The 27,043-nt window shown below is 41.2% G+C and overlaps 1 protein-coding gene across 5 annotated transcripts in view; it reads left to right on the plus strand.

Moving 5' to 3' along the window:
* The window catches only part of SMOC1 (SPARC related modular calcium binding 1), a 132,463-nt gene that overhangs the window by 75,137 nt on the left and 30,283 nt on the right, over window positions 1–27,043 (plus strand). For 4 of the 5 annotated variants that reach the window (XM_082059101.1, XM_082059102.1, XM_082059104.1 and 1 more), the window contains exons 6-7: window positions 7,311–7,400; window positions 12,046–12,126. In XM_082059101.1, coding sequence (XP_081915227.1) covers window positions 7,311–7,400; window positions 12,046–12,126 — 171 coding nt within the window. The remainder of the gene's footprint in view (window positions 1–7,310; window positions 7,401–12,045; window positions 12,127–27,043) is intronic. The other variant, XM_082059103.1, reaches the window with a different exon arrangement.

Consider the following 27,043-nt stretch of genomic DNA (forward strand, 5'->3'; position numbering starts at 1 on the left):
TCATTTATTACTTAATAGAAAAAAAATAAACTTGTGTACTGCAAGTCACATAAACTTGTGCTCCCTGCTGTTGTCCCAAATTGTTTGATAGCACTATAGCTGGGATCTCAGCTTGAAAAAGGGGAGAGCAAAAGGTGTGTCTCAAATTTGAATTAGGTGAGTGCTCTAAATGCTAAGTTTAATCATTCTAAGATTCTTGCTTTGTATTCTGCTTGGAAGCATGCCCATATACCTGAGGAAAAATATTTGAAGTGCTATATTTCTATGAGTGGGTTAAAACAACAGCTTTTCACAAGTACTGAAACAAATTTACGTCACTAGAATGTTCACAACCAGCTAAACTTAATTCTTTGAGCCTTCATGGCCGATGCTTGTTCCTAGAGTAACGTGTATGTGTCTCCCTGCATTGGCACCAAAATTCATAAGAGTTTTGCCATGAAAGTGATAAAGTATAATGGGTTAGTTTTCAGCTGCATTGTCCTCCATGCAGCAGTACTAGGAAGATTATATTTTTTTTTTCTCACCAGAAAGGTTTGCATAACTTATAGAAGTGAGTCAGGTATTTAAGTGGTAATTACCATAGGGCTTGGTTCAACCTGCAAAGTTCAAATCTGAATCTGGATCTGAACTTTCCCAGAGGCAGGGGGTGTGTTTGGACATTGTGTTGGTTTGACCTATTATAGTGCAAACTCTGAAATGCAGGTGCAGATGTGGACTGGCATTCTGTGTCTTCCCAAGTATGAGACATTCAGAGCCACTTGTGTTGTTTAAACTGACTCCTGTTAAATGATACATAATTGAAATAATATAAAACTAGATCTCATTTTGGGGAAAGTGTCTACAGCATTGTGTCTGAAGGGTAATATCTTGCTGTGCCTTTATTTTTCAAAAGGAGCTATTTGCTTAAAGCTCCAAAGAATGAGAAGTTAGAGGGCAGGTTTGTTTTGGCTAATTACTGTAGAAGTACCTTGAGAACTTAAGCAGTAAATGAGGACTTTGAGCTTTTGGGAGATCCTATCTGAATCTTGGGATTCAACAATATTAAAGCTGCCGAATCCCAGAGACTATAGCATCGCTATTAATACAGAGTGCTGCTCCAGACCCCTTTTGACACGTTTGCTTTTGAAGGACCAGGCCTAGGAAGAGGGAGCTCTTTGTTTTCAGTCAGAATAAACTCATTGTACACCCAGACAATTAACTCTTCAATCGACTTGCCAGCCTATGTAAAGCACTCTGCTCCCTTCTCTATCTCCAGTTCTATTCAGACACTTAAGCACACCAATGTTTTTTTGTTTATTATTCTGCAAAAGTCCTTCACAAGAATAGTCAGAGCGGATCAACATTGTCCTCCCAGCAGCATTTATCTCCGCCTGGCAGTGAATGTGTCAATCAGGAATCAAAAAGCCAAACAGAGAAGGCTTTGAATTGTGTCACGGGGGTCAGAGTTACTTCCAGCTGTCTGTGCGTGGGATAGGCTTTCTCGCATGGTGAAGAATTGTGCTGCCATACAAATGCACTGACTACATTGGACTGCAAAGTCCTCAGGGCTTGAGTGGCTTTTTTCATGTTGATGCACCTGCAAGGGAGATGTGAGGAGGAAGCAGGGGGAACTAATGCTTTCCACAAGGCGCAGGGAAAGGCTCCTCATCCTATCTGGATGATGCCTGGAATGCAGTGTGGAAGTAAACACAGCCTGCGTCTGCACGGCAAACCAAGTAGTTGATGTAGGAAGGGAAAAATCACCACAATGACATCTCAAGTCAGCCTTCACAGTTAAGAGCTCCCTAAGCCATGCAGAGCCCTTTCATGTTCAGCACTCAGGCACATTTTCATCTTTTTAAGCAGAACTTTTCCATATTTTGGTCCATGTTCAAGTGTTTGTGGGTTGTTCTATCCAAAGGGAAGCACATTGTTGCTGCTTCTTAAAATGAAGGCAATAAAAAGTGAGAACTTGCTTTTGCTGATTTGGTTTAAAAAGTTGTGTATGTGTTTTTGTTTTTCTAACAGCTATGGTATCTTCATGTATAGAAGTAGAAAGGGGTGTGAAGACCTGGCAGGGAAGTCTCTCTGCTCTGGTGCTTTTCCATTTCAATTGCTTGGCAAGAAATTATTTCAATTTGGCTGGGTTGTAGGAATTTAAGGGTTTTTGTGTGTGTGTGTTAATGCAAACTTTCTGCACTTATATTGGCAATATGTGTCTCTGCATAAAAGTTGCATAGACGATTAAATTAATACTGACTTGCTGAAACTGTTTTGCTTGACATAGGGAAGGATTGTGATTAAGGCAACAATTTGCTCAAACCCTACAATACTGGAAGGGGCATGTATTTTTGTGTAAGACCCCATATAGTGCAAACACAGGTTTTGTTGTTTGTTTTTTAATGGTTAAAACACCACCCCCAAGCCTGGGGATAATACATAGAATTGTCAAACGTGTAAAATTGCGTCTTCAAAATTTAGGAACTGCACAGATACAGGGAGCTTGAGTTGACCTGGCAGGTCTTTGTTGCATCTGACCAGCATTATTTAAGCCACAGAAAGGTGTATGTGTGCTTTAAGTCCCTCAGGAGTGCTCAAGCCTCCCTTTCCCTTGGTTTGACAAACTCACTAGAGGTGGGCTTTGCTGCATTGAACAGGACATGCTGAGAATTTGCTTGTCCTGGCTACCTGTGCTCTAATTAGCTTATTTAGCTTCAGTAATGCTATGAAATGGCTCACCCAAAACCAGATGATGGTAAGTGAAGGCATCCCATGACACTTGGAAAAAAGGCTGCCTCTTCCCAGGGCAGAGCTATCCATTTAAAATTATCACCCTCTTATTCTCTCAGGCTGACTCAAAGTCTGGGAACAGTTGATGTTTGAGCTGTAGACTTACAAAAATGCTAGAGTTTGTACAATGCCTGGATGGTTAACCCCATAAACATTAGCACTCTTTAAAATGGTAGAAATGTTTTCAGAGTGTCTCATGGGTTCCAGTGAGAATATTAATACAAAAGTGATGTACTGAAGGTTGAGGTTGCTTAGGAAGAATATAGGCCTTTGTCTGTTAATGTGATGATGCAAGTATGCAGATGACTTTTGTAGTAGGTATATTTTCCTGGGTAGGAGCTGTGATATGGGGGGTTAATTATATCACTTTTCCCTTTTCTCCAGCTTCCATGAAGCAGCTTGAGGCAAGAACAGTGATTCACAGCAGCAGACAGTTACTTCACATTTTTCTGCAGTAATTTATGCTTTTTCTATGTCAGGGAGTTTACTTTTCTCCTGACATAACTAGAGTTTCTCATGGCCTCAGCACCTGTCATTCAGAGGAAAAAGATCACTTTAACAGTTGTCTTTCGCAAGAGCTGAATCTCCTTGTCTCTTAGCCTCAGTGTATGTGGCAGTCAATCCAGATGTGGATGCTTGCTAGATATTCTGCAAGGATAAGGGTAAGGGAGGGGAGCCCTAGTGGGAGCATGAAGAGTTCTTGCCCACCACTAGCCATAGATCTGGATGTGCAAATAATTGTCCTTGAGTTATTGTCAGGCTAATGCAACAAAAACTGTCCTTAAGCTTATGAGCCTCTGACAGTAGTAGTGCAAATGGGCTTGTGCCTCATAGGCATGGTATCTTAGTGTGAAAGTGCATTAGGGACTGTTGTTTGGACCTGCCTGTTTCACTCTTATCAGTGATAAAATAAAAATACCATTTTTAAGTTGACAGCAATTGAGTCAGAAAAATCAATTCAAATTTCACAAGTGTAACCAAGGAGGAGGAGGCTCACTGGAAAGGAGTTTTGTGGCTTGAAAATGATGTCCCCTCTGGAGGTATTCTGTTGAGTGGTGCTGTCTGTATTCAGTGGTTGTCTTGTAAAAAGAAAGCAGGTATTCACGCTGGGTTGTAAAAGATGGAAGAGAAGCATGTCAATGCACTCTTCATCAAGGCTCTGAGAATATTCTGCAACCAAGGGAAATTATCCTTGATGGTTCTACAGTACGTGAGTTCCTGATCTGCAAGCATTGCCATCTAGAGGGATTAGGAAGCACCCACCTGACCATTTTTTGATCACAATGTTTGTGATGTGCTCTACATGAGGAACTATTGCAGTTACATGCCTTTTTTGAAAGTGTGGAATTTAATAGCTTTTTGAAGAGAGGAACAGATTGTACTTGATCAACATACTTCATTACCTTTGGCTCCAAAGTAACAATATCCTGTACATCTCATATAATATCACAGGGAGACCCCAGGTCTCTGAAATAGCTTGTTTTTTCTGTTCTATATTAAAATGCTTCTTTAAGGAATACAAAATGTTTTTTTCAAAACGTTCAGGTATGTAAAATAGAACTTATTCCTTGTTTACCAGGAGCAAACAGCCCAGTGGAACAAATGTTCAGTGTGATGAACGGTGTATTGAGTGAGAGGGAAAAATCAAATGAGAGTAGCCAAGTATTAGGGTTGTTCTTTTTGCCATAAGCTAACTTAAAACACTGAGACCTACTGAGAATTCTCCAGTTTTAGAAATAGATTTGATAGTTTCAGACTAGGAAGCTGGCAGCTGCAATGAGCATGGTGTTTTTAATAAAGTGCATTTTATGTGACTATTTCATGACCCTTAAAGAAATAATCAGAAATATCCCTGGCTTTTGATTTTTGACATATGGTGATTGTAATTGCAGGGCTCTTGTCTGCTGCATTTTTTCTTGTATGTGTGATGAAAGTACTGTATTGTTTCAGCAACAGGGGAGTAATTATACTTCCCTCTATTTGCAAAACCCTTAATACTCTACTGGGTGCTGCTAGGATGTGGACTTAGTTGACAATTTGGCCTTAGTAACCCAGTGAGGAAATGATTGTGTAGTTCACAGAGCCATTCTACTGAGCTTACCACTCAGTTCGAAGGTTACTTTGGTATTTTTGTTGATTTGCAGCATTTACTAATATTCTGTCACTGTTTAATACTCCTCAGTAGTTTAATGGGTAACTATACAAATACTGCTACAAAATTCTTTTTCCTTAAGAAGAGTATTTCCCAAATTGTAGTTGCTGCTGTCTCTGTTCCTCACACACACGAGAGCCTAAAAGAAACTCCCTGAACCTGAAGTGTCCTGAATTCTGGCAAAGTTCACATAACAGTTTGGATAAAATGCTGTGGCTCAGATCCTCTTCTAATTTTTCTCCATTATTGGCTTCTGAGTTGCTGCTTTAAATCTGAAAAGCAATTCTGTAATTACTTGGTGCAGAAGTATTCACAAGAACAATAGGAATAAACTTATTATCATACTGGTAATTTTTGTTTTTATGCCAGGTCTCTTCCTGTTTTATATGACTTAAGAATTATTCACCTTTCCTGTTGTTCTACAAGTACCTTTCACAGTTCTGGGTTGGTTTCTCAATCTGTAAAACAAATTATGCTGATTACATACTGCTCACTGCTTCATTACAGCGTGAAGTGTCATCCTAAATAAACAACAAGACGTAGCTGTGGTTTCGGGGATCTTGCTGAAGCAGAGCAGCCTATTCTGACCAAAAAATGAAGATCAACTATTTACTTCTACCCAAAGATTTATTAAAAGGGCAAAATCTTCCTTCTTGTATATTAAGCAAAATTTGAGGAATTTTTCCAATAAATCAGTTGCTGAGACTTTTAATGAAAAATACTGCTTATACGTGTTACTGGTAATACCCAATAACAGGAAAACTCAGAACAAGTGAGGAATGGTAAGTATTTTTTCTTCCAAATATTTTTTGCTATGCTGGCAGTTAAGCAAATAATCCAATACAATGATGAAGAGGAAAAATGACAACAGGCTCTCTTGCTCGTTTCTGTCAACCTTCTTTACTTCAGTGGATCTCTGAGGCTGAAATGGAATTACCAGCACATTTTTGCTTTCTGTGAATTAGGTTGCTTTCTGTGGAAATGCATAAAATTAATGATCTGTGTAAGACGTGTTCAGGCTTTAGCTCACTTTTTAAAACTGCAAATACAGGTATGGGTGGAAAAAGAGTCTACAAGCCTCTGTATTCCATCTCTCCTTTTCCTTTCCCCTTCCAATGGTCTCTTAATTTTGTAATTTGGAAGTAATGTAAGGGAAGGCTTAGGGCAGATATTGCTACCTCCAGGAGGGGCTGTCACTTGCACCTTTCCTTCAAATGTTGCCAGCCCTGTGCATCTGATAGTCATGGAGACGGTGGCAAGCCTGGCTTTTCTGGCATGGCCTCCTCCCTCCAACTGATTTTTACGGTGTAACTTTACAGTTTAGGTTACTGCCCTCCTTGCTGGTATCTGGTGTCATCTTGGCCCATAACATTTGCAAAAGATAGATGTTATAAATCTTAAGTTTTAAAAGTCACTGTATTTCAAAAGGGGAAAAAAGGCAATTCTAGGCTAATCTCATCTTAGTTTATAGCCCAACAATACTCTGTTTTCTAATCTTGCAACAGAACAACAGACTTTCTTCTACAGATTTTTGCCAGCTTACCTTGCTCACAGTTTAAGGTTTTTCTCACTTAATGCTATGCCACTGTTCTAATGCTGTGTAAAGATGCTCCAAGCTGGGGCTTGAAATCCAGATCCCCCTGAGTGCTGAGGAAATCAGACTCATCTTGAATCCAAGCTGGGCCTGTAGATATGATGGATAGGCATACTAAGCCAAATAGACTGTAAACTGAACACTTTTCCCTGTGGTCCATCTCTAAATATTGAGATTTATATTTCCTGTGGAATCTTTTTTGGTTGAAGCTTTTAATTATGAAAGACTTGTGGTCAGAAGACATGGAGTGCTTTTACACATGGAAAACCTAATGTAAGAGAAGTTATTTTTCCACAATTTTACAATTAGAAGACATTGCCTTGATGTAGACATTGTAAGAAAAAATATTTGCTATTGACCATCCCTTTCTAACAGCTCTGCAGTGAATGCTGGTGCCAGGTTCTGCACAGGTAAGTTGCAGAAGAAGGGTTTTACTTTTGAACAAAAAGAATGAGAAAGGCACAGTGGGACAGCAATCTCCAGAGCTCTACTGACTCAGGAAATGACCTGTGTGGGATATATAGCCACCTGAAACTCAAAAGGTGATTGCCTGATCAGTGCAACAAGGGGAGACTACCAGGTGATGCATACCAGTGGTTTGTGGTGGGGGTCATGTCTTTTGAGTCTAAGGATAGTGCTTGATGCATGCTTGCGATATAAAATGTTATTGCTGTTAGCGTATACTGTTTTCATTCTGTCTGTCTTCTGTCTCTTCTGGACTTGGCCGGGCCATGTACAAATCCCAATCATTCAACAGTACTGGAGAGTAGATAGTATTTACCTCAATAATGGTAGTTTCTTTTCGTTTCTTTTTAACCCTCAATTCAGATGACGGTTCAAAGCCAACGCCTACCATGGAAACACAGCCTATTTTCGATGGAGAAGGTAAGAGCATCCCTTAAAATAACAGCAAAAAAGCTACTTTTCTCTCCCTTATCCTTAGGATTTATGGCTCAAATGTTTTCTTTATCCCTTAAAGCAGAAAAGCCAGTGAATCTCATAAGTTATCCAAATTTCACAGTGCCTTTGGGACCTTAGGCATTTTCCCTAATCCTTTTTCATCCTCTCCTCTTCCCTGGAATCCAACAATAACAGCAGTTGACCAGATTCCTGGGGTAACCTTGGAAGAAAAGGTGTCATGGCAAAAAAACGCGTTGAGTCAGAAGTGGCAACTTCCTTACCCCCTCACTCTTTCCACCCTCGTGGTACCAATGCTGGGAGCTTCATAACTTCTGCAACACATTAGAGCTTCACAAAAGGGAGGGTAGTGCTAAACCACAGCTTGTGAATGTTGACCTGAAAAAAAATTGCTGGGAGGTTTTCTTATTTAGCAATTACTTTCATTGACGCACATAGTATTGAAGCAAATGAAGTCAGTGTCCTGTGCCCACTTAATTCATGGCCTACCAAGGCAGTTTCCATCTCAAATGGGCTAATCTTGTGATTGCATTATTTTGAACAGGGAATATTGGACATTAGTCCATTGGAAGTTTTGAAATAAGGATAAAATGGCTGTCATTACAGAGGGTTCAAGCCTTTTACACATACAGAAATGCCAGTGGGGATAGGGGCCCTTGAGTAGTGAATGGGCGTGCTAGCAGCTGCTTATATCTTGCATATTGTTTAGAAGTAGTGCATGTTTTCTACAGATTTAAACCCACAACTGTTATAGCCAAGCTATGGGCTGAAATCTGAACCACTCTGTGACCCATCTGAAACTGTGGACCATAAGGCGATGAGGCTTATGCATTTTCATAGTGAACTGCTGTACCTGACACTTCTAAAAACTGAATCGAAGGCAGAAATGAAGACTACTGAGCAAGAGTAGGCGGTGCTGTTGATACCTCCTGCCTTCTTGTAAAAACAGGTGATGAGGTGGGGGTTTTGGTGCTAAAATAAGATGCTTTAATGGCAAGATACTGTAGTCATGTCACTTCCATTTAGTGATTGTAGATTTGTAAGAACCTTTCTGTGAGCTTTAAGAAACAAAGCAAAGCCCTCAGAGAAAAAATTGTTCTCAAATAAACAAAGGAGACTGAAGACATGCTGACTATCTCTTGTTTATATCAAAAGAAGGTTCTTCCTGGCAGCAAGCTGATGTTGTATTAAATTGCTGTTCATAATCACGAACTTCTGGCCCTTAAGTTTTCCCCTGACAGGGTGCCCATAGATTCAAAGGAAAGAATGCACTAGTAAAATGCAGGAGTGAGCTGATCTGGTTAACACAGCCTGCTCAGAAGCTCCTTCTGGGACAGACTCAACAGTTTGGTCATTCAAATAGAACTGGGCAAAGTTCTTGAGAGACGGTGCAGTGAACGGACCTTTTCTGATCCTTCTGGTGACAGGCAGTCTGAAAAAAGTCTTACCCCATCTTCTATGAAAAACATTTTCAATCAAAAACCTTCACATTGATTTGTAGGTGAAATCAAGTCTGATAAATGGACTTGGACCGTATGATGAAAGATTGCCTCTCACAAATCTTGCAATATATTATGCAAGACCTTATCTCCTAGACTTCTAGAGAGAATGACTAATGCGATGGCTTCCTGTTCTATTAGCAGTGTCCCTTATGACTTGGGAGAAGAAAATGTGACAGGCAGGTTAATCAAGCTATGCATCAATGAATTCTAAGTTTGTCACTCTATTTTTGTCATCCCTGTTAGTAAAATAGGACTAACCGGATTTCAGTGGTGGTTGTAGCAATAAGCACAAGAAAATCCATTCTGGATCTTTGCGTAATCCACTACCTTTGAGCGTTCTCTCTCCAACAGTTGCTTAAAGTGGGTGCATCAGGAAGAGTGTAAGAAGTCTTTAGCCAAGAGAAGAGTTAAAGGTGACCTAATAGTAGCCTTCCAATACCTAAAGGGAGGTTTGTCAAGAAGATGAAGCCAGGTTCTTCACAGTAATGCATTATGAGAGACAACAGTCATAAATTGAAACAAAATGTTCGGACTTGATGTAGGGGAAAAGTTAGTCACCCTGAGGATGATGAGGGAATGGAAAAGGTTGCTCAGAGAGGTTGTATTCTATCCTTCCTCTCCAAGCCAGTTGGATAAAGCTGTGAGCAACCTGTTCTGTTCTTACAGCTGACCCTGTCTGGAGCAGAAGTTTGGACTAGATGCCTCAGGATGTCATCTTGAACCATCTCTTGATTCTATCTGAGCAAATATCATGATGCTTCACTAGAATACTCTCCCAGTGTCTTGGGCAGATCTTCCTGTCAGACATGAATGTTAGATGACAAAAAAGGGTGAAACAGTTATCCATTCACCTATCAGGTCTGAACTCTTCATAGATGTTCAAAGGAGTTAAAGTCCAAATCCCATTCAGTTTCAGTGGGTTTGAGATCTGCCAGGCCCCTGAAAACCTGCGTATTCAAAGTCAGGCAACCATGGTGAAGCTGATAGCAACATGAATGGACAATAAAAGTATGGTATTTATTTTCATGCTTTCTTTTTTGGGTGCCTACCTTCAATCCACAAGGGGATGGGGGGTTTAAGGGCATTAAATACCCTTAGCTGCCCCTGGAATGTGTGATACCTGTTGGACTTCAGCTTCTCCAAGATGAAGGTTTACCTTTCTCATGTTTTCACCTACATTAGAGGACGATGAAAGTTCACATTTCAGGTATAATAAGTTCCCCTCCCACTCCCTACCATCGTCCCTGAGGGCATAACAGAGCAGTGCCAGAGATATAATGTAGGTCAGATAACTTAAACTCTCCTGTCCAAGGTTTGAATCGTAAAGCAGCTGTCTCTTTAAAAACTACTTCACTTCATTACAATATGGATCTCAGCAATGTTTCTAGTGAATCTCCTCTTAGGACAAGATTTTCATCTGCAGGAGAGTGTTTTATTAATGGTCTTTGTTATAGTTTTAAATTTTAAAAAGTTGTATTCCCTCCTGCATCCACCCTCTATTTAGTTTTGGTGTGCAAGCTGTATTAATTTCCTAAAGAATAACTTCTTTAAACATCATCTTCTATTTTGGTTAACTTCACTTTTTAATTCAGTGGGAATCTACTCTTTCCACACATCTGTTGTTCAGAGAACTCTGTATCGCTTACCTGTATTCCAAAAATGTCCAGGTTAACTGGATGGAAAATGCATTTTTATGGTAGATCCCAAAGGATTAATTTCTTTTTCCTTTCTCCTCTTTCCCCAGAATTCCTTTTTCTGCACCTTTCTACCTCACTTGAAGATATGCACCATTGTGTCTCTAAAGGCCCTGACCCATTCTTCAGCATCTATTGACTTTGTCCCTATATTTTCAGATGTAGACATGCCCAGTCCATACAGTGCAGAGCCAGAGCTAAGTTTCATCTCAGATCTAGGAGTCTGGATCTAGCACTTTGGTTTATGGACTTCTACTTTTGCACTTCTCCCCTTCCTGCTCTCACCCAGTGTTTAATTTAATATAGTTTTCCCCAAAAAAAGGCCCAAAGTATATAGATGTATGTATTTATAGGAGTGCATCATGACTGAGTGATGGTAAAATAGTGTAGTGAAACCTGCAGATAAGGCAATATTTGTTAAGTCAACTTTTACTACTGTTGGAATATCAATGTCCAACCTAAATTTCCATATGAAAAAATGCCCTGAACATGATTACAATAATGTCTACAATTGATGTGGCTGCAAACATTTGGTAAGGAAAAATTCCCTTTTGTTTTTCCTTCATGCTCTTATAATGTATAGTCAGTTCCTCTTGTAGTCAGCCAGCTCCTCCCTTGCTGAGCAGACCCATGTAAATGTCAAAAAGGGAGCAGGAAAAATCTTGTAAAAACTTCATAGAGGAACTCAAGACAAACTCCAGGATCTAGTATTTAAGGCATGTTCTTGTGGAAACTGAACATTTTTCAGAAATATTATTTCTGAAAATGTCACCTTAGGTGCTCTAGCCGTTAGTGTAGGCTACTGCTTTGCTCATTTCTAATCAAATGCTGATGTTGTGTCATTTCTGTGGTTTAGGGCAGGTTCTGGTGTGTTTTGAAGTTGATTGTAACAACTCAGATGAGAGGTGCTCAAAGCACTTTTTTTTTTTTTTCACAAATTGATGTTTGGATGTCTCTGTTGTAGCGCATCAGACACGCTTTTCTGATGAGAACTTGTTTTTTTTTCAACAGACTTCCCTTCAACTCTTTACAGAAATATCCTCATTTCTCTGCCTACTTTGGTGGAAACCAATACATACTCTAGCACACAACATAACCATTGAGGTCTTTAAGTCTTGAGGAGAGAGGTTTAGTCTTGAGAATTTAGGAAGTGGGGGGTAGAGGGAGGGAAAAAATGGTTTACCAGCAGAGTGCTGCTCTCTGGAATAGGAAGATAATGAGAGAACCTTGTGAAATATTTACAAACAGTGGTTCATAAGAGATGGAAGAATTCCCCAGGGGATGAGCCAATCTCTACAAAGAGGATGGATCAGTTAAGGCATGATTGTAGCAAGCATCTTGTCCTCATGAGCAACAACCATGTGTATTCACTAGTTGCTGTAGTTTCTTTAAGGCAGTTATTTTTTTCTCTTTCAGAAATCACAGCACCCACCCTTTGGATTAAGCACTTGGTCATCAAGGATTCCAAACTGAACAGCTCCAGTATAAGGAATTCAGGTAATGTTCTACCTTTTTTTTTTTAAAAAAAAGGGTTTACTTTAACTAGGCTGCAGTCCCTCACTGGCTGTTCTTGTTTCATTCTTTTTTTGTTGTAGCTATCCTGCTGCTTTTCTGTGTTGCAGGACTTGAATTGCAGGTTATAAAATAATTTCAGATAGCATCCTTTTCTGTGTCCAGAAGGCCACAGTCAATTTGTGATGAGCAATGTTTCTGTTTCCCCAAACCATAACTGGGGAACCTCATATTTCTTCATCTGTTAATTCATCCCAGCCAGCTGTCATCTTTATTCTGTTTGCTGTTAGGCAGTCTTTTGTGGATGTACAAACTGATGCATTTGGCTCTGAGATCTGGCCTGTGGTTTTGGTCTAAGCAGTTGAGAAAATACAGAGAGGGTCGTCTTCTCTGGCAATTTCAAGATTCTTCTCTGCAGGGAATGTTTTTTGATAGAGAAATGATTGGATTATTTCACAACTGAAAGTGGGTTACTTACGTCTGAGCCGAAGTGAATGCTGAGATTGTTTCTGTGGGTAACAGAGTGGATGAGGGAAGTCTGAAGCGTAAAAAAACCCCAACAAAACAGCAAAGAAAAGATCATGACCATGAGTGGGAAAAGGGGGAGCAGGAAGATGTGAAGTTAGGATGTAAAACTTGAGACTGGAGATGAGGGTGAAACTGTGTGGAGTCACAGAAATCACAAGAAACTGGAAGAATCTGAAGAGGAAAGTTAAAGATTCTCAGTAACAATGGTTTCTATCAGATATATTTTAACTCGTGTGGGAGAAAAAAAGGTGGGAAAGGGAATATCAAAAGAAGAAAATTGCCTTAAGTAGCCATGGGTTTATTTAAAGGTTTAGATAGGAGCTGCTACTATTGCACATATTTTATGAAACAAGGTATGCTTAGAACAGGTATTGGGAATAACTTCAGTCCCCAGAACAGTTAAATTGTGATAGCCTGAAGTACCTCATCACCTGGTATTTCTGGATTAGCCAGAGAGCATTCAGGGCACTCAGCAGTTCCCTTCACCTTCCTGTGCCTCTTCCCCACTGCAGGGTGAAACCAGGGCTGGGTTAGGTGAGGTTCTCTTTCTGCAGAGTGAAGAAGGGCTCTTGGCAGGAGGACATCCATCATTGCCCAGAGCCCAGTTTCAGCAACAGTCTCCTGTGCCTCACCTCCTGACTGTTTTTGTAGCAGGGTGGGCTGTGTAGGAACTGCCAATGGGAATCATTCAGAAGCTTCAGATGGTGTAGGAGTATCAGCATTCTTTTTTAAGGATGTCTTTCAGAAGAGAGCAAATTCAGCTTGTGTTTTGTGAGCTGCTGGAAAAATCAGCAGCTCACAGTGCAACTGCAGGTGACAGTTTAATATTAAAACCCTATGTAATGGCTCCTGCTTTTCTTCTAATGCAGTGAACCTGGTAGCTGTGATGGAAATAAGATTTCCTAGATCTGGGTTCCAGGAGGCTGCAAAGGTACTTGGGAGCAGGAGGGTCTTTGGCTTGAGAGCCTGTCTCCTACCCTTTCCTTGGCCCAACAGAGCCAAAGTAGACTGGCTTTTATGTTGTAAAGGTGATTGTTTTGTTCAAGTGTTTTCTCTGGAAGCTGCCTTATGTAAACTGGAGTTTTGGTCTCAGAAGGGTTCCTTTTGTGAGTTTACTTTTGTCCACTTTTTTTTTTTCAGTTGGCTCTGATGTAATTTCTGTTATTCAAACAAGATTATTATGGGTGTATGCTACAAATAAAAAATGAATGTTCTTCTGGAAAATTCAAGAGTTCTGTAAGAGGTGGTTTCTACAGCAAGCTAAAAGGACATGTGCGGTTTATCTGACTCAGCCTTACTGATTGCCCTGACAGACACTCATTTGTTGTAGGATCTCATTAAGAGACTGGGTTGCCAATTTTTAACCCTAAATTTCCACATTAGACCATGCAAGTACATAGCCATCTCTGTTTCTCACACTTGAATTATTGTTATAAAGAACTGCTGTGTTACCAAAACAGGGCTGTAGTTTCGCTGATATTAGGTGTGGGCTATTTTAGTCTGTTTCTTTCAACCAATGAAGCCTTGTCACCTTGTTTGGTATCTTTAATTCCCTTTATCTATTGTCATATATGTTAAAAGGCAATGTAAGGTACGTGGGATCAAACAACAATGAGATGGGAAGGCTAATTGTGATTTAGAATCATATTCTTTAAATGTCTTCAAGTCTGTTTCGGCTGAAGATGATGAAACAGCTGTCACGAGATGGGTATGCAAAATTAGGGGATGTTTTTAATTGCTTTTGGCCCTTGTCAGCTTGAAATATTAATGTTCAACACATTTCTGATTATTTTTATTTATTTTTAAACAGTTAAGGTAAGTTTTACTAGGGCAAGATGGGATTTTTGTTTTATTATTTGCTCAGCTATATTGTCACTCTGAGTTTGCACGTACTGTCTTGAAGCAGATACAGCCTGGTATCCTCTTGCAGCAATTTAATGGGATCACTGAAGTTAGAGGTGAGAAAAGACATAGTAGGTCATCTAATCTACTGCCTTAGTGAATGTTTGTACTGTATGAAGAACAGCATTTTCTAGTGTAGCATAAATGCCTTAGGTGGTAAAGATTTCACTTCCCACAGGAAACTACTCTGCTGTCTGAACTCAGTCTTTGGATTTTACTTTTTGTAATATCCAGCCTAACTTTTTTTTTTTTTTATTAGTCTCTAAGTTCTTGAAAGCCTGCCTTCTTCCTTGGGGTTCTTATACTGAAACACTTAACTCTGATCTCTCTCCTCCCTGCGGTGGCTATAGAGCCCTGTTCTTTGCAGTGAAGTCCATCAGATACTACTGTCAGAGGACGTTTACTGCTCTCTAATCAGCACTGACATTGGACATACTGGAAAGCTAGCACCATCACTATATCAACCAATATCTCCATATTGCTATATGGAGATGAATAGGCTCTGTAATTTGCTGTCATTGTCTCTAGCCAACATTAGGCTTCAGAGTGAACCAACTGCCAGGTAGCTGAGTGTTGTAGAGCTGGTGACACCCCATGTTGCACACACAGCCTGTCTCATAAGAGCTGCATTTGAAATTTGAGTGTTCCACCTTCCATTTAGTGTTGACAAACAGAAGAGGTTGTCCTGAAGCAGTCCTCTCTTTTGGAGAATCTACGTTTTGCTTGGCATGTGTAAATACTAATTAAGCTGGGGATCAGGAGAAGCAGAATGATTCTACCCTGGTGATTAGAGCACTTGACTGAGAATCTGTATGTCTCCAGGCATTCTGCCAGTGAATTTTTCCGTGCTAAATAAACCAGCATTTACAGGAGGGATTGCCAGTGCTGTTATTCCAGCCTGCCTTAAAGAATGAAATGACAGGTAGATCTCTTCCTCAGTAGAGCTAGATGCAGGTTCAAATTTCCTTGGCCAGAGGCAGGAACCAAAATATGAATATGCTCTAACATCTGGACTCTTGAGTAGCAGAAAAGTTATTGTTTTTCTACATTTAAAAACTAAGTATTCTGATGTTATGAATCCTAACAGCCCAAAAGTCAGTTTTTATTTTTGGGGCAAGTGGAAGATGTATATCAACACTATTTTTTTTCACTGTGGCAAGATGACTAAAACACTTTTTGATGTTTGTTTTCCATTGATTTTCACTTTCCCTAAATGTGCCCACCAGCGTGTGTACACACATGGATACCTCGTACTAAGCCTGTTATTTAACCATTCTCTCTGTGATGTGTCATTTATTTTTAACACTGTCAGAGCAGGAGGCAATATAGATGGGAATTCTGCAATGGCCCTTCTGTAATCAGCATGGGTGGGAACTGTCTTTTCATTCAACTTCTACTGTTTTAGCCTCCTGCTCTCCTACCTCCTCCTCCCCCACCTATTCCAGCCTGCAATAGTCCAAATGATTATTCTTTTAGATTTCTTAATCTAGGGAAACACTTGATAAAGTATCCTGCTTCCAAGAAAATAAATCTAATGGCTGCCTGTTTGGGAACACCCCACCTCATCCGAGGAATCCATGGTTGTTTCTTATTTCCAGAGCTGGGTTGTCTCCAAAACTATTTGTGCTACTTAGTATTTGGTTTTAGTCAGCAATAGATTCCAGCCTGTATCCAGCTTACCCTGACAACCTTTTAAGAAAACCACAGAGTGATGTAATGAGCTCATGCATGGAAAAATAAACAGCTCTAGAGAAGCTAGCAGTAGCAGCCTCAAGTAAATATTCTGCAGTCACTGGGGTTTTGAACATGACGTTATTTGAAAGGAAGAATGACTAATATATTAAGGTTAGCAGCTGAAGACAGGTTTGTGTGTGCTTAGTTAAAAAAAAAAATGAAAAAAAAAAATAGCTGTTTATTTCAAAATCTTGCCTGTTGAATGGGGGCCAGCTCCATGTGGCCTACTCTGTTCAGCTCTGCCACTCAAGCATCATACAGGCATCTCATGTGACAGCTTTCCAGTGATAGAGCTTTCTGCTGTCAGGAGCTCTTGGTGGACAGAGTATAACTTTAAAGGAGACTTGAAAACAAGAATGGTGGTATTCACGTTTCTTTTTGTTAATTGAATTCGCTCAGAGCCCCAAGTTTAGGGCTTCTCAAAGGGAGAAACAGCTTGAAAGCTACATGAGTAAATACTTTTCTAAGAAGCAGAATCACACCCCACCATCCACCCCAAAGGGAGTCTGTATACTCTTGGGTGCAGTTTGCCTCCAGAGATCAGGACTGTGAGGTGGGATGTGATTATATCAAGTAGCACTACCAGGACCTGAGTTCTCTGGTTTGTCTGTGTTCCTTCCTTAAGGTTTTGGGGTTTTGTTATTTGTTTGTTTGGGGTTTTTTGTGGTGGTTGTTGTTGTGGTGGTGTTTTTTGTTTTTTTTTTCTTCCACTTGCAGAAAAAAAGGCAAGAAAACCCACATGGCACCCCAAAATAGATCCCTCTTCCTCATACTCACCTAGAAAGGGATACCATCTTGCTTCATGCCTTTCTTAAGGATCAGAGATAGTGATTGCTCCTAGGAGGAATGTACTTATGCTATGTTGTCTTAGCCATATGGAGTCTTTCTAGAATCGCATACATTAACAAGGAGTCTGCTTTCTATATTGAGAATCAGTGTAGTTCCTTCTGAGTCAGACTGCCAGGTGAGATCAACCAACATATAACAGGACAGGGCCTGCTGATTTGCTTTTAAAAAGGAATATGGCAGTTTTGGTGAGATACACTAAAAAAAAAAGCCAAGGTTAGACAAAAGTTTAATTTGTTATTAGGACTTTCCTTTTTAGCAGTGAGGACTAACACCAAGGAGCTTGAACACCTATATTATTTTCCAGAGTAGTGGGACAGTGTACCCATTTGTGTTGAATGTACAGTTATTTGGAGTTGGAGCAAATTTCCTTGTGCCTTGGAAATGTGGAACACTGCAGAGACTAGGGAGCCACAGCTAGATTCAGATGAGGCTCTTGGGAAGCAAAGCACTGTTTTGAACGGACGCAGTTTCTCACCTGTCTTTATCTTGTCTTCTCAGCATTCCCCTCCTCATTATTTGAAGATGAGAGACCATGGGCTTCTGCTTCTCTTGAAACTTTTATCCAACTTTCTACTACTACTAAACTATTTGTGTTAGTTCCAAACTGACTGGCTGTCTCTCAGTGCCAGATGTGTTGATATTACTGTCCGAATGTCTATTAGAGGACTGTAGGCTCTTCCCCATGGTCTGTGGCTGATTAGTGTTATTCAGGACATCAAGTGGAGGAGATGGGTGGAAGCAAAAGTTGACCTCTATTTGACAGGAAAGCAGGTTGAGAAGGGGACATTGCCAGGCAGATCTGTACTTTAGTGACATCTTAATAAGAAGTCACAGTGACATTGGAACTGGGTAATTTTTGGTGCCCGGGAATGACATCCTAATGCTGACTGCAGGCCTCCTTGGTAAACATTTTGGTGCTTCCATCTCCTCTGGGCATAGCACCTGGGAGTTGAACTTCCCCATAGCTGAAGACGAAAAAGAAGTGTCAGTGATGATGTCAAGAACAAGAGGTCATGGGAGGGAACCAGTGAGTCAGAAAGATTTTGCCTTTTCTATTGTCCTGTGTTAATGTGTGCCCTTGGCTCTTGTCCTTCATCTTAAGTCAGTGCCTCCTAGCGCAATGCTCCTCTGACCTGTCAAAACTATTGTGCTAAAATCTACCTACCAGAACTATTTATCTTCAGACCTTTGTATTAGTCCTGCCACTCCTTTTTGTGAAGGTTTGTTTTAGTTTGGTTTTGAATTCATTTTAATTTAGGTTCTGGCTTGATATCAAATGAAGCAATCTCAGGAGAAGCTCCTGTTGAGTATGACACAAAAAATTACTAATTCTATTACATTTTCACAGCAAATCTCTATGCTATTCTCTGTTCATTTCCTGCTTCTTTGCAAGCCAAAATGTGCTGTTTCTCCCTTACTTTCTATCCCTCCTTTCCCTGCAACTCCATCTGTGCTTCAACCACCCCTTCTTGTCTCGGCTGCTGTTTGGGAGGCCTCTGTCTCTTCCTTCCTCCTGCAAGTTCTGAGAAGGTACCACCTATGTGATGCGCAAGAGTGATTCTCCCACAGTCTTGGGGAGTATGTAGGGGAGAGCCGAAGCAGGGAGAATGGAAGGATCTAAGACCAGGACCTGTCCCAGACAGCCAGCAAACAAAGTTATACATAACATGCCATTGGGGGGCAGTTAATCTGCTCTATGAAAAGGTGCAAAGTATACAAGTGGGAAAAATAACATTGTATAATAATCGGCATGCAACCATAGGTGTTAAACCATATGCAGCTAGGCAAATAAATGAAGGTCCCCCTGAGTGCTGTGTGATAAATCATTCCCAAAGAATTCAGTCACTCCCCCCTCCCTATCCCCCAAAGAAAGAAAACAAATTACTCTAGACATGGAGTCATAACTGCTACTCTACACCTGCCAATTAAGGTGAGTGGACAGAGAGCAGCAGGAGAAGGGCAAAGATATAAGAAGCTGGGGTAAAAGGGAAAAAACCTCAGCCCTGCATTTAAAACCACTGAGGATTGGGAGGGGAAACAAAAGGAAATAAGCTCCAGCACCAGACATTATGCGGACATACAGGGGACAAATGAAGAGTAGAGAGGTCAACTTTATGGATTTTTTTAATTTACTTTTTAGTAGAAGCTGATTCGTATTGGAAGAGTTGCATTGATTCGATGGAGTAATTCCTTGGCAGCAAAGTGCTCCTAGCTGTATGTAATAGCATTCTGCACAGGTTTGTATGTGGATCTGCACTTCAGACACCCATTTGAACATATTTTGATGCCTACAGATAGACTATGTGTACTGACTCTCCTTGGCCCTCTTGAAATTATCCTGTCAATTTCACAAGAAAGATTATAACACTTCTAAGATGCCACAGATAAGGAGGAGCTGTTTCAAGGTATCGATTTGACCTGCACTCCAAGATTCCCCCTGGAAAAGGTTTAGACCTAGGCTTCTCCTGAAACCAAAAGCCCTGGTGGGGGTTGCAAGTGATTTGTGAGGACACAGCTGAAGGAAAAAAAGGATTCAGTAGTATACAGATAAGCATATCCCTACGAGTGTCTGCTGCCCCCAGAGTTGTCCAAGGAGGCCATGGATATCACCCAGTAGGGCACAAGGCAGTGAGGGAGCAGAACTGCTGGAAAACCCTACCCCTTCCATGAAGGCTTCCTTCTTCTTGTGCTAGGATTAGAGTGAAGAGGTTCTCCATTTTGGTGGGTCTTGGACATGGAGTGAGGAGATGATAAGAAGGGAAATGTGTGAGGCTCTGCAGAAATATCAGTATGGCCTGTGGAGAAGCAGCATGGGAAGATGTCATAGAATCACAGAATCGTTTAGGTAGGGAAAGGCCCTGAAGTCAAACTGTTAACCTAACACTGCTAAGTCCACCACTAAATCATGTCCCTAAGCACCATGTCTACACATCTTTGAAATATCTCCAGGGATGGTGACTCAACTGCTTCCCTGGGCAGCCTGTTCCAATGCCCAACAACCCTTTCTGTGAAGAAATTTTTCCTAATGTCCATTCTAAACCTCCCCGGTACAACTTGAGGACATTTGCTCTTGTCCTGTCACTTGAGAGACCAATACCTGCCTTGCTACAACCTCCTTGCATGTTGACTGTGTTCTCTCTTTACTTTCAAACTGATGTGAACAGAGCTGTGTTGTAAGAGTATTCTGTATATTGCAGGGGGTGGGGGAAGAGAGAGGAGGTGTGAGTAAAAGCTGCCATCCTCGTGTTTGCTTTCTCTTTGTGGTCATCTCATTTTTGCATTTTGCCAGACTAAGATAAGGAAGTGGTCAATGGGAACCAGTGAGTACATTTGGTGGTGTAGTTCAGAGGTGACTTAACTGCCTGTTTTTCAGGCTGTTGAAATGGTGTGTAAGTAGCTAGAAAGACCTCTTGGTAGAAGGTCTCATCTTAGGCTCAGTGAACAGGTTCTGACAGCACAAAGCTGCAGCTTCTCTCTGGAGCTAGGAACCCCAGAATGCATGGAGTCCCACAGCTGGAAGAACTGTTGCCTGTGTAAGGCTGCAATTCAGAGAAATCCTTCTGGGAAGAACACTAACTTTAGCTACAGTATCACTTCATAGTCCTTCCCTTGCCTTTCAACCCAGAGGGTGGAAGAGGGCTCCCTCCATCCCATGACACTGTTGAAGTGGGAGCAGTTTCTCTGTCCCATGGCTGTTGCCTGAATCCCATATGTTACATCATCCGAAGCCTGAACATTTTGGCCAGAGACAGCTGGCTCAAGCTAAATGTCTAAGAGTGAGTGATAGCACTCCTGTTAGAGGCAAGTCCACCTGCTTCCTCGTAAAGTGCTAAATACTACAGGATAAAGCTGATCTGTCATTATGTGAAAAGACTCATCACACTGTAAAACTGTCTTTCCCCTTTTACTCACCAGCAGCAGCATAGAAAAAAAGTTACTGTAGTTAGGAAGACCAGCCTGAAATACTTTTTACTTGCCTGTGATACTTTTCAAAAGCTTTCTACTTGGTGTGCTGTAGTTATACACTTAAAATACTGTAAAAATAGTGTGCTTGTATACTCCAGCCAGCAGAGGTAGGCAAGTTCTCCAACAATTGCTGTGCTAGTTGATCCAACCACTATTAAAAACAGGTGTAGAAGTGAAAATAGTTTTCCAATAATCCTAAGGCTCCAGTGGAAACACCTATGGCTTCTCATTTTATTGAATAGCATTCCTCAGTGTGGAAAGAGTGCAGTGAGGAAGGAGTACAGGGAAAATGAATGAATGTGTTCAAAGACAGGTGGCTTATCTCAAAGCTAGGTATGCCATGAGCTAACAATTCTTAGAAACTACGTGGAATGGAAAAGAGGGATTAGGGAAGAAAAAAATGCAGAGTCTGGGTAGCTTTCTTTCAAAAATCACAAAAGCGGTGTCTAAAGTTGAAAGTTCTTCTACTGCTGAGGAACCATCCTGATGTGAAGAACTGAAGAGGGCTGCATTTTGGTGCCAAACTTTCTCTGCTCGGACTGCAGAAGCTGTTGTCCTCATGAAGGTTCTGCACAGCTAAAGCTGTCACACAGAATGTGGAATTCAGGGTGCAGTAGGAAGAGCAGACCCCAAGATCTGGTAACTTAAACCAGGTCAAATATCTTCAAGATTTTAGACTGTATTTGCAAAGAGGCTGTATCAGTCATCTAGGATTTGCTGGAGCTTCTCCACCTGTGTGAGGAGAGGGGAAAAAACCTGAAGAGGTCACATCAGTTTTTTGCTCCCCATTTTGACTCATATCCAGTTAACAGCAGCTCTGATGTGTGTAACCTGCTCCTAATGCAGCGACAGGGATCCTGTTGCCTCTTCCAATGAGTGAATACTTAATTACCAGGGCTTTTTATACTAAACCTAGATCTCCTTTCTCCAAGTAAGCTGACTGCTACTTGAACTACCCATGGGGAGAAAAAAAAAAGAAAGATCTATGACCATCTTTTTTTTATATAACAGCTTTTATGTCTCAGAAGACTGAATGTCATCTCTAGACTAAACAAATGGAATTCTTTCAGGTTTTTCTCATAGATCAAGTTTCTTAGATCTCTGCTTGTTCCCTTTGCTCCCTCCCAAACTCTTGCTGAACAGCCCACCTCTCCCTCAAAGTGCAGCGCCCAGAGCTGGACACAGGGCTGATTTAAAGGCTCACCAGTCCTTAGTGCCTGTTTCTTATGCGAGGCCCCTGTCACTACCTCCCACAGCTAGATTTACCTGTTTTGATTTTGTTGTTGTCATTTGCAGTGTGATGAAGTTGCAGACTTTTTTGTGGTCTACCTAAGATCTTGACCATTTTTTTTCAAGTGTTGCTGTCTTGCCAGTAATTTCCTTTCCATGCACTGGATTTCTGAATGCTGGATGTTATGGTTTGTACTTGTAAGTTGTGATCACACTGATTTAAAACCATTTATCAATATGACTCTGAATTATTTCCTGAATTTCAGTCTGTAAATTGGATGCTATGTTCCACTGAACAAATTGGTCATTTAATCTGACCCAAGAGGAGTCTCATGATCCCTTTCAGTACTGAAGAACTGTTTCACAGAGAACTCTTGAGGCCTTAAAGCATGTTTTTCTTAACCTGCAGTGTTAGGCAACTGTCTCATAGTAGTTGTATGTAGTCTACATTTTTCTCATTTGCTTATGAGAATGACACAACTTAGAGTATACTATAGTGAATCAGAATTTAGTTAGAGCTCTATCTAATGCATTGTGTATGAACATACTTTTTTTATTTCTTTTTTTTTTTTTTTTTTTTCCAGGATGAAGTACTGTAGCCATAAGAGAAAATTCTTTCTGCCACCCTTCAGCTAGTCTGGCTACAGTTCTGGGAGGGCTCAGACTTGATGTCTGGCTGCTTGAGAGATGGGGTGGCAGAAAGAGTCCAAGCCCTGCCTGAAAGACAGCTGAGTCAGAATTGCAGGGACAAGTAGCTTTCAACTGGCTGGTTTCAAGATGTGTAGGCATGGAGATTTATTCCTGTGTGGTCTGGAAACCCTGTGGAGCAGACTCCTTTCCTAGCTGGGCAGCACCCAATGCCCCCAGGTTCTGCAAAGTGAGGACAAGTTGTGCATCAAAAAGTCCCTCAGCAAGTTCATGCTAATCCCTGGAACAATACTTCCTTCAGCCATTCCTCCTTATTTCAAGCTAGAGGGTAGGAACAGGCTTCTCACCACATAACGCTGGCGGGAGTGCAGTGCAACTTTATTGCTTTGAGCAGGAGGAAAACAGCAGGGGAAGGATGTGTTCCTGGATAGCTGAAGTTAAATGAGCCACTCGAAACAATGCATTTTTTAAAAATTAGAAGCCACCTGTTAAACCTTTGCATTGTACTTGTTCAGCACTGGAACATGTATTAACCTCTGCTTCCTCTGTAGCCTATGCCTTGAGAAATGAAATTGAGTGAGTAGCAAGGTAAAGCAAGGACTATTCCACTGGTATGGTGTGGGAGCACCTGCAAGGCTTTTTTTTTTTTTTTTTTCTCTCCCTTTACATTAGCCAGAATACACTGGAAGGACTACAGCTCCAGACAGAACAGGGTGGAGCGGGTAGCAGCGCTGATGACTAACAGAGGTGTGGAGAGATTTATGCTATCCCCACGAGCCGTATTTGCTCAGCTGTTATTGTGCTCCTAGTAAACACAGAAGGGGTTGTTTCTCTCCCTCCACCCCCAGCCCAGCTCCGGGCACAGGCAGCTGGTGCCTATTCACCGCATTGCTTTGCTAGTCCTGCCAGCCCCTGTGCATGTGTGTACCGAGGGCTTTTCAAGTTCTCTTTCCCCTCTGAGGTGGACGGGATGCAGATTTAGGCTGCTGATATAACCTATACTGAACTTTCTCTGTGGAATGAGGCTGTGCTTTCTGCACACAGCTTTTGTAAGCTTGGTACTGGGATGAAACACCTGTTCTTCCAGAGTGGACTTGGGTCCTGTTCCTATTAAAGCTCCCTTACACAATAGAGAAGCACCTTTAAGCTGGTGTACACGCTATGACAAAATAACCAGTTCAAGGCTACTCTTCCCTGGCAGAGCAATTATAAAGACGGGCTAAATAAAAATGAGAAATCAACCCTGTTTGAATTAAGCATCCCTGGGAGACATGCAAACATTTTCTCTCACTGAGCGGAAAACTGGGGCACAAAGACTCTTAGTCCTCACTTTTGAGCTGGCACTGGATGTCAATAAGAACTTGGCACTAGGTATCCATACTGCTACCTTTTGTTCTGTGCTACACTTGTTCCTGACAGAAGGGAAATCTGGGAGTTGAGAAAAAAAAAATGTGTTTGATTTTTTTTTTTTAAATGTTATTTTGAAGTCTGGTCCATGTTGCAGCACTTACAATGGAGACTGGTCAAGAATCCTTCAGTAAAAGACCTTTTCCTCCCCTTCTGATGAATGCTTGCTCATTAAAACCGAAGCTTTTTGTGGGAACTCCATGGGACAAGTTTCCCCAGTCCAGACAGAGTTTATGGTCAAAAGAAATGAGAGAAGGAAAGAGAAGGAAATCTGCCCTGCCTGGTGTAGCCTGTAGCTCTGGGATTAGGCTGTTTACATAGATTCATTGGGGCTGAGCAGATACACAGAGGTTAGACCCGCTCTTTTGCCTGATTTGGAAGAAGCACTCCTGTCTCTCAGGGGTGTTGGGGATCTCTCCAAGGTGGTTGGTTTTGGTGTCACAGTCTCCTTCTTTTAATAAGAAAAAAAAAAGATAGGGTACAGAAGAATAATATTCAAAAAAATATCTGCTATGGATTGATAGATCTTGCTTATGTCCCACCCTAATTATCCACAGCATCCTCGCAGCCCCAGTGACTGATGCTTGGTTCTTTGGCTCTGATAGCAGTGAGAGTAGTTATATGTCAGGAGAGCAGCTGGGGGCTGCTGCCCTGTCCCCAGAGCTGCATCTCACCCTGCAAGCTGAGCAGGAGAACTGCTCAGCACAAGCCTTTGCTTAGATGCTTCTGGACACCCTCTCTTCTCAGCTTTATAAGGTAAACAAACACCCTATCTCTTTAATAGCTGTCTAGTTTATTAGACAGTCCAATGAGTCCCTTACCTCATCCATCATTTTTATTTTTATTGTGGAGGCACTACATGTATGTTTGAATGTGTGTACTTAAGGGACCAGGAATGAGAGATCTTTTTATGAATCTGACTATGTATTTCTCAGAAGGCCATTACTAGGGAAAAATTGTTGCATAAATAATGTACAACTGCAGATGTCCAAGCCCTGTTTTCCTGCAGTAGATCATGGCTTCAGAGACATTACTTTATAAAATGTTTTAAGGAGTGTTAGAAGTAGTCAGGAGTAAGAAGGAACAATCAGCATTTTAGAGCTGAGCAGTTAAGGTAAAATGGATATTTCTGCCAGTGAGTCTCTCCTTTGTGTGTGTGTATATACATCCCCTACCTTTTTTTTTTTTTTTTTTTTTTTTGCTGTCACTGAATTTGTGGTAATCTAGATTTGCTGTCTTCTGAGGGTTTCACTCCTCAGCAACATCAAGTTGACAGATCTTACTCAGCTTCTTTGCTGATGGTTAAGTCAAAGCAGAGATGGCAGAAAACTTGGGGATGTGACAGTCCCTTTGAAAGAAAAAAAGAACGGGGGGTGTAATATTATTGTTCATCCTGGAAGGCTTTTGTGTCTCACTGACTTGCTGTCTTAAATATTTTTCTCTCTCTAAACGTTTAATATAGGGAAAGAAATAAACCCATTTTTTTTTTATTTTTCTGTGCCTGCAACCCCCATTAACTCAAACAGGCAATACAGCTTTAAGTACACTGCATGTGTAATGTTATAAATATATGCTTCTTGCTAAGATGACAGGTTAATTTCATAGCTGGCATTAAACCTTCCAGCTGGGCCATAGGCTTTCACCATCCTCCATAAACCTGGCCTTGGCAACAACAGCGAAGTTTCCAGTAAGCAGTCTGACTGGAACAAGCTGACTTCAGTGTCCTGGAGCTGGGATAGCATTTGATGGCCCCTTCATTACCCATGAGACCATCTTTCAGGGTGACGGCATATGCGGTTCATGCCAGGTCCCATACTAGGGAAGCTGATGGTATGGATTTCCCAGCTGATTTTGCTGGCTGTTGAAATATACCCCAACTGTTAATATTCATGTTTATTTTTAAGAGAATTAGGTGCTGTTAGAGTGGTAGCCTGGAGGAAAAAGCCTTTCCGGCAGCTAGTGCTAGTTAATATTTTCTTTTGTGTAGTAGACGGATGTCACTGAAGGAACTTTCCACAAGGCTGTTGTCAGAGCCTCCATTTAGTGTCAATGTGTTTGTTGTTGTGATCCTCTCTAGCTCAGGGACGGTATGGTGGATCTGGGAAGGGTTCCGAGGAAGAACTGGGTCAGCTGGGACTCTCCAGCATGTAAAAGAGATGAAGTAGGAATCTGTAAAGTAGTGACAGACAGGGAGGGAGACTGCATTGTTCACTGTTTCATCCTGCAGAAGAACTAGGGTCAGCAAACAAACCTAGTTGGAGCCAGGTTTAGATCAAACCAAAGGATGTGCTCTGTTCCACATGCAACATGTAGTCAAGCCACAAAACTACCTGCAGGATGTCATAGTCAATAGAAGTTTATGAAGGGACACATGGCAAACTGGTGGAAGGGAGAAACCATTGCTAGTCTGTCTGTCTCTGCAAGTTTCTGATCCACAACTGGCTGTGACATGAAATACATGGTGGAAAGAAGTATAGGCTTGTCCTGGTCCTTTGGTTTACCCCAGTATGTCTGTTTTATGTTCTTCAGGGTGTGGTGGAATAAATGAGACTTTCCTAGTGGCTACTTCTAGATGTAAGCTAGGAATGAGAAAAATCAGATCTCCCTGCCATTTCAGTTGTACTGCTGTCATTGCTAA

Source organism: Streptopelia decaocto (assembly GCF_964273445.1).
Source record: "Streptopelia decaocto genome assembly, chromosome: 7".
In the NCBI taxonomy this organism is placed as follows: Eukaryota; Metazoa; Chordata; class Aves; order Columbiformes; family Columbidae; genus Streptopelia; species Streptopelia decaocto.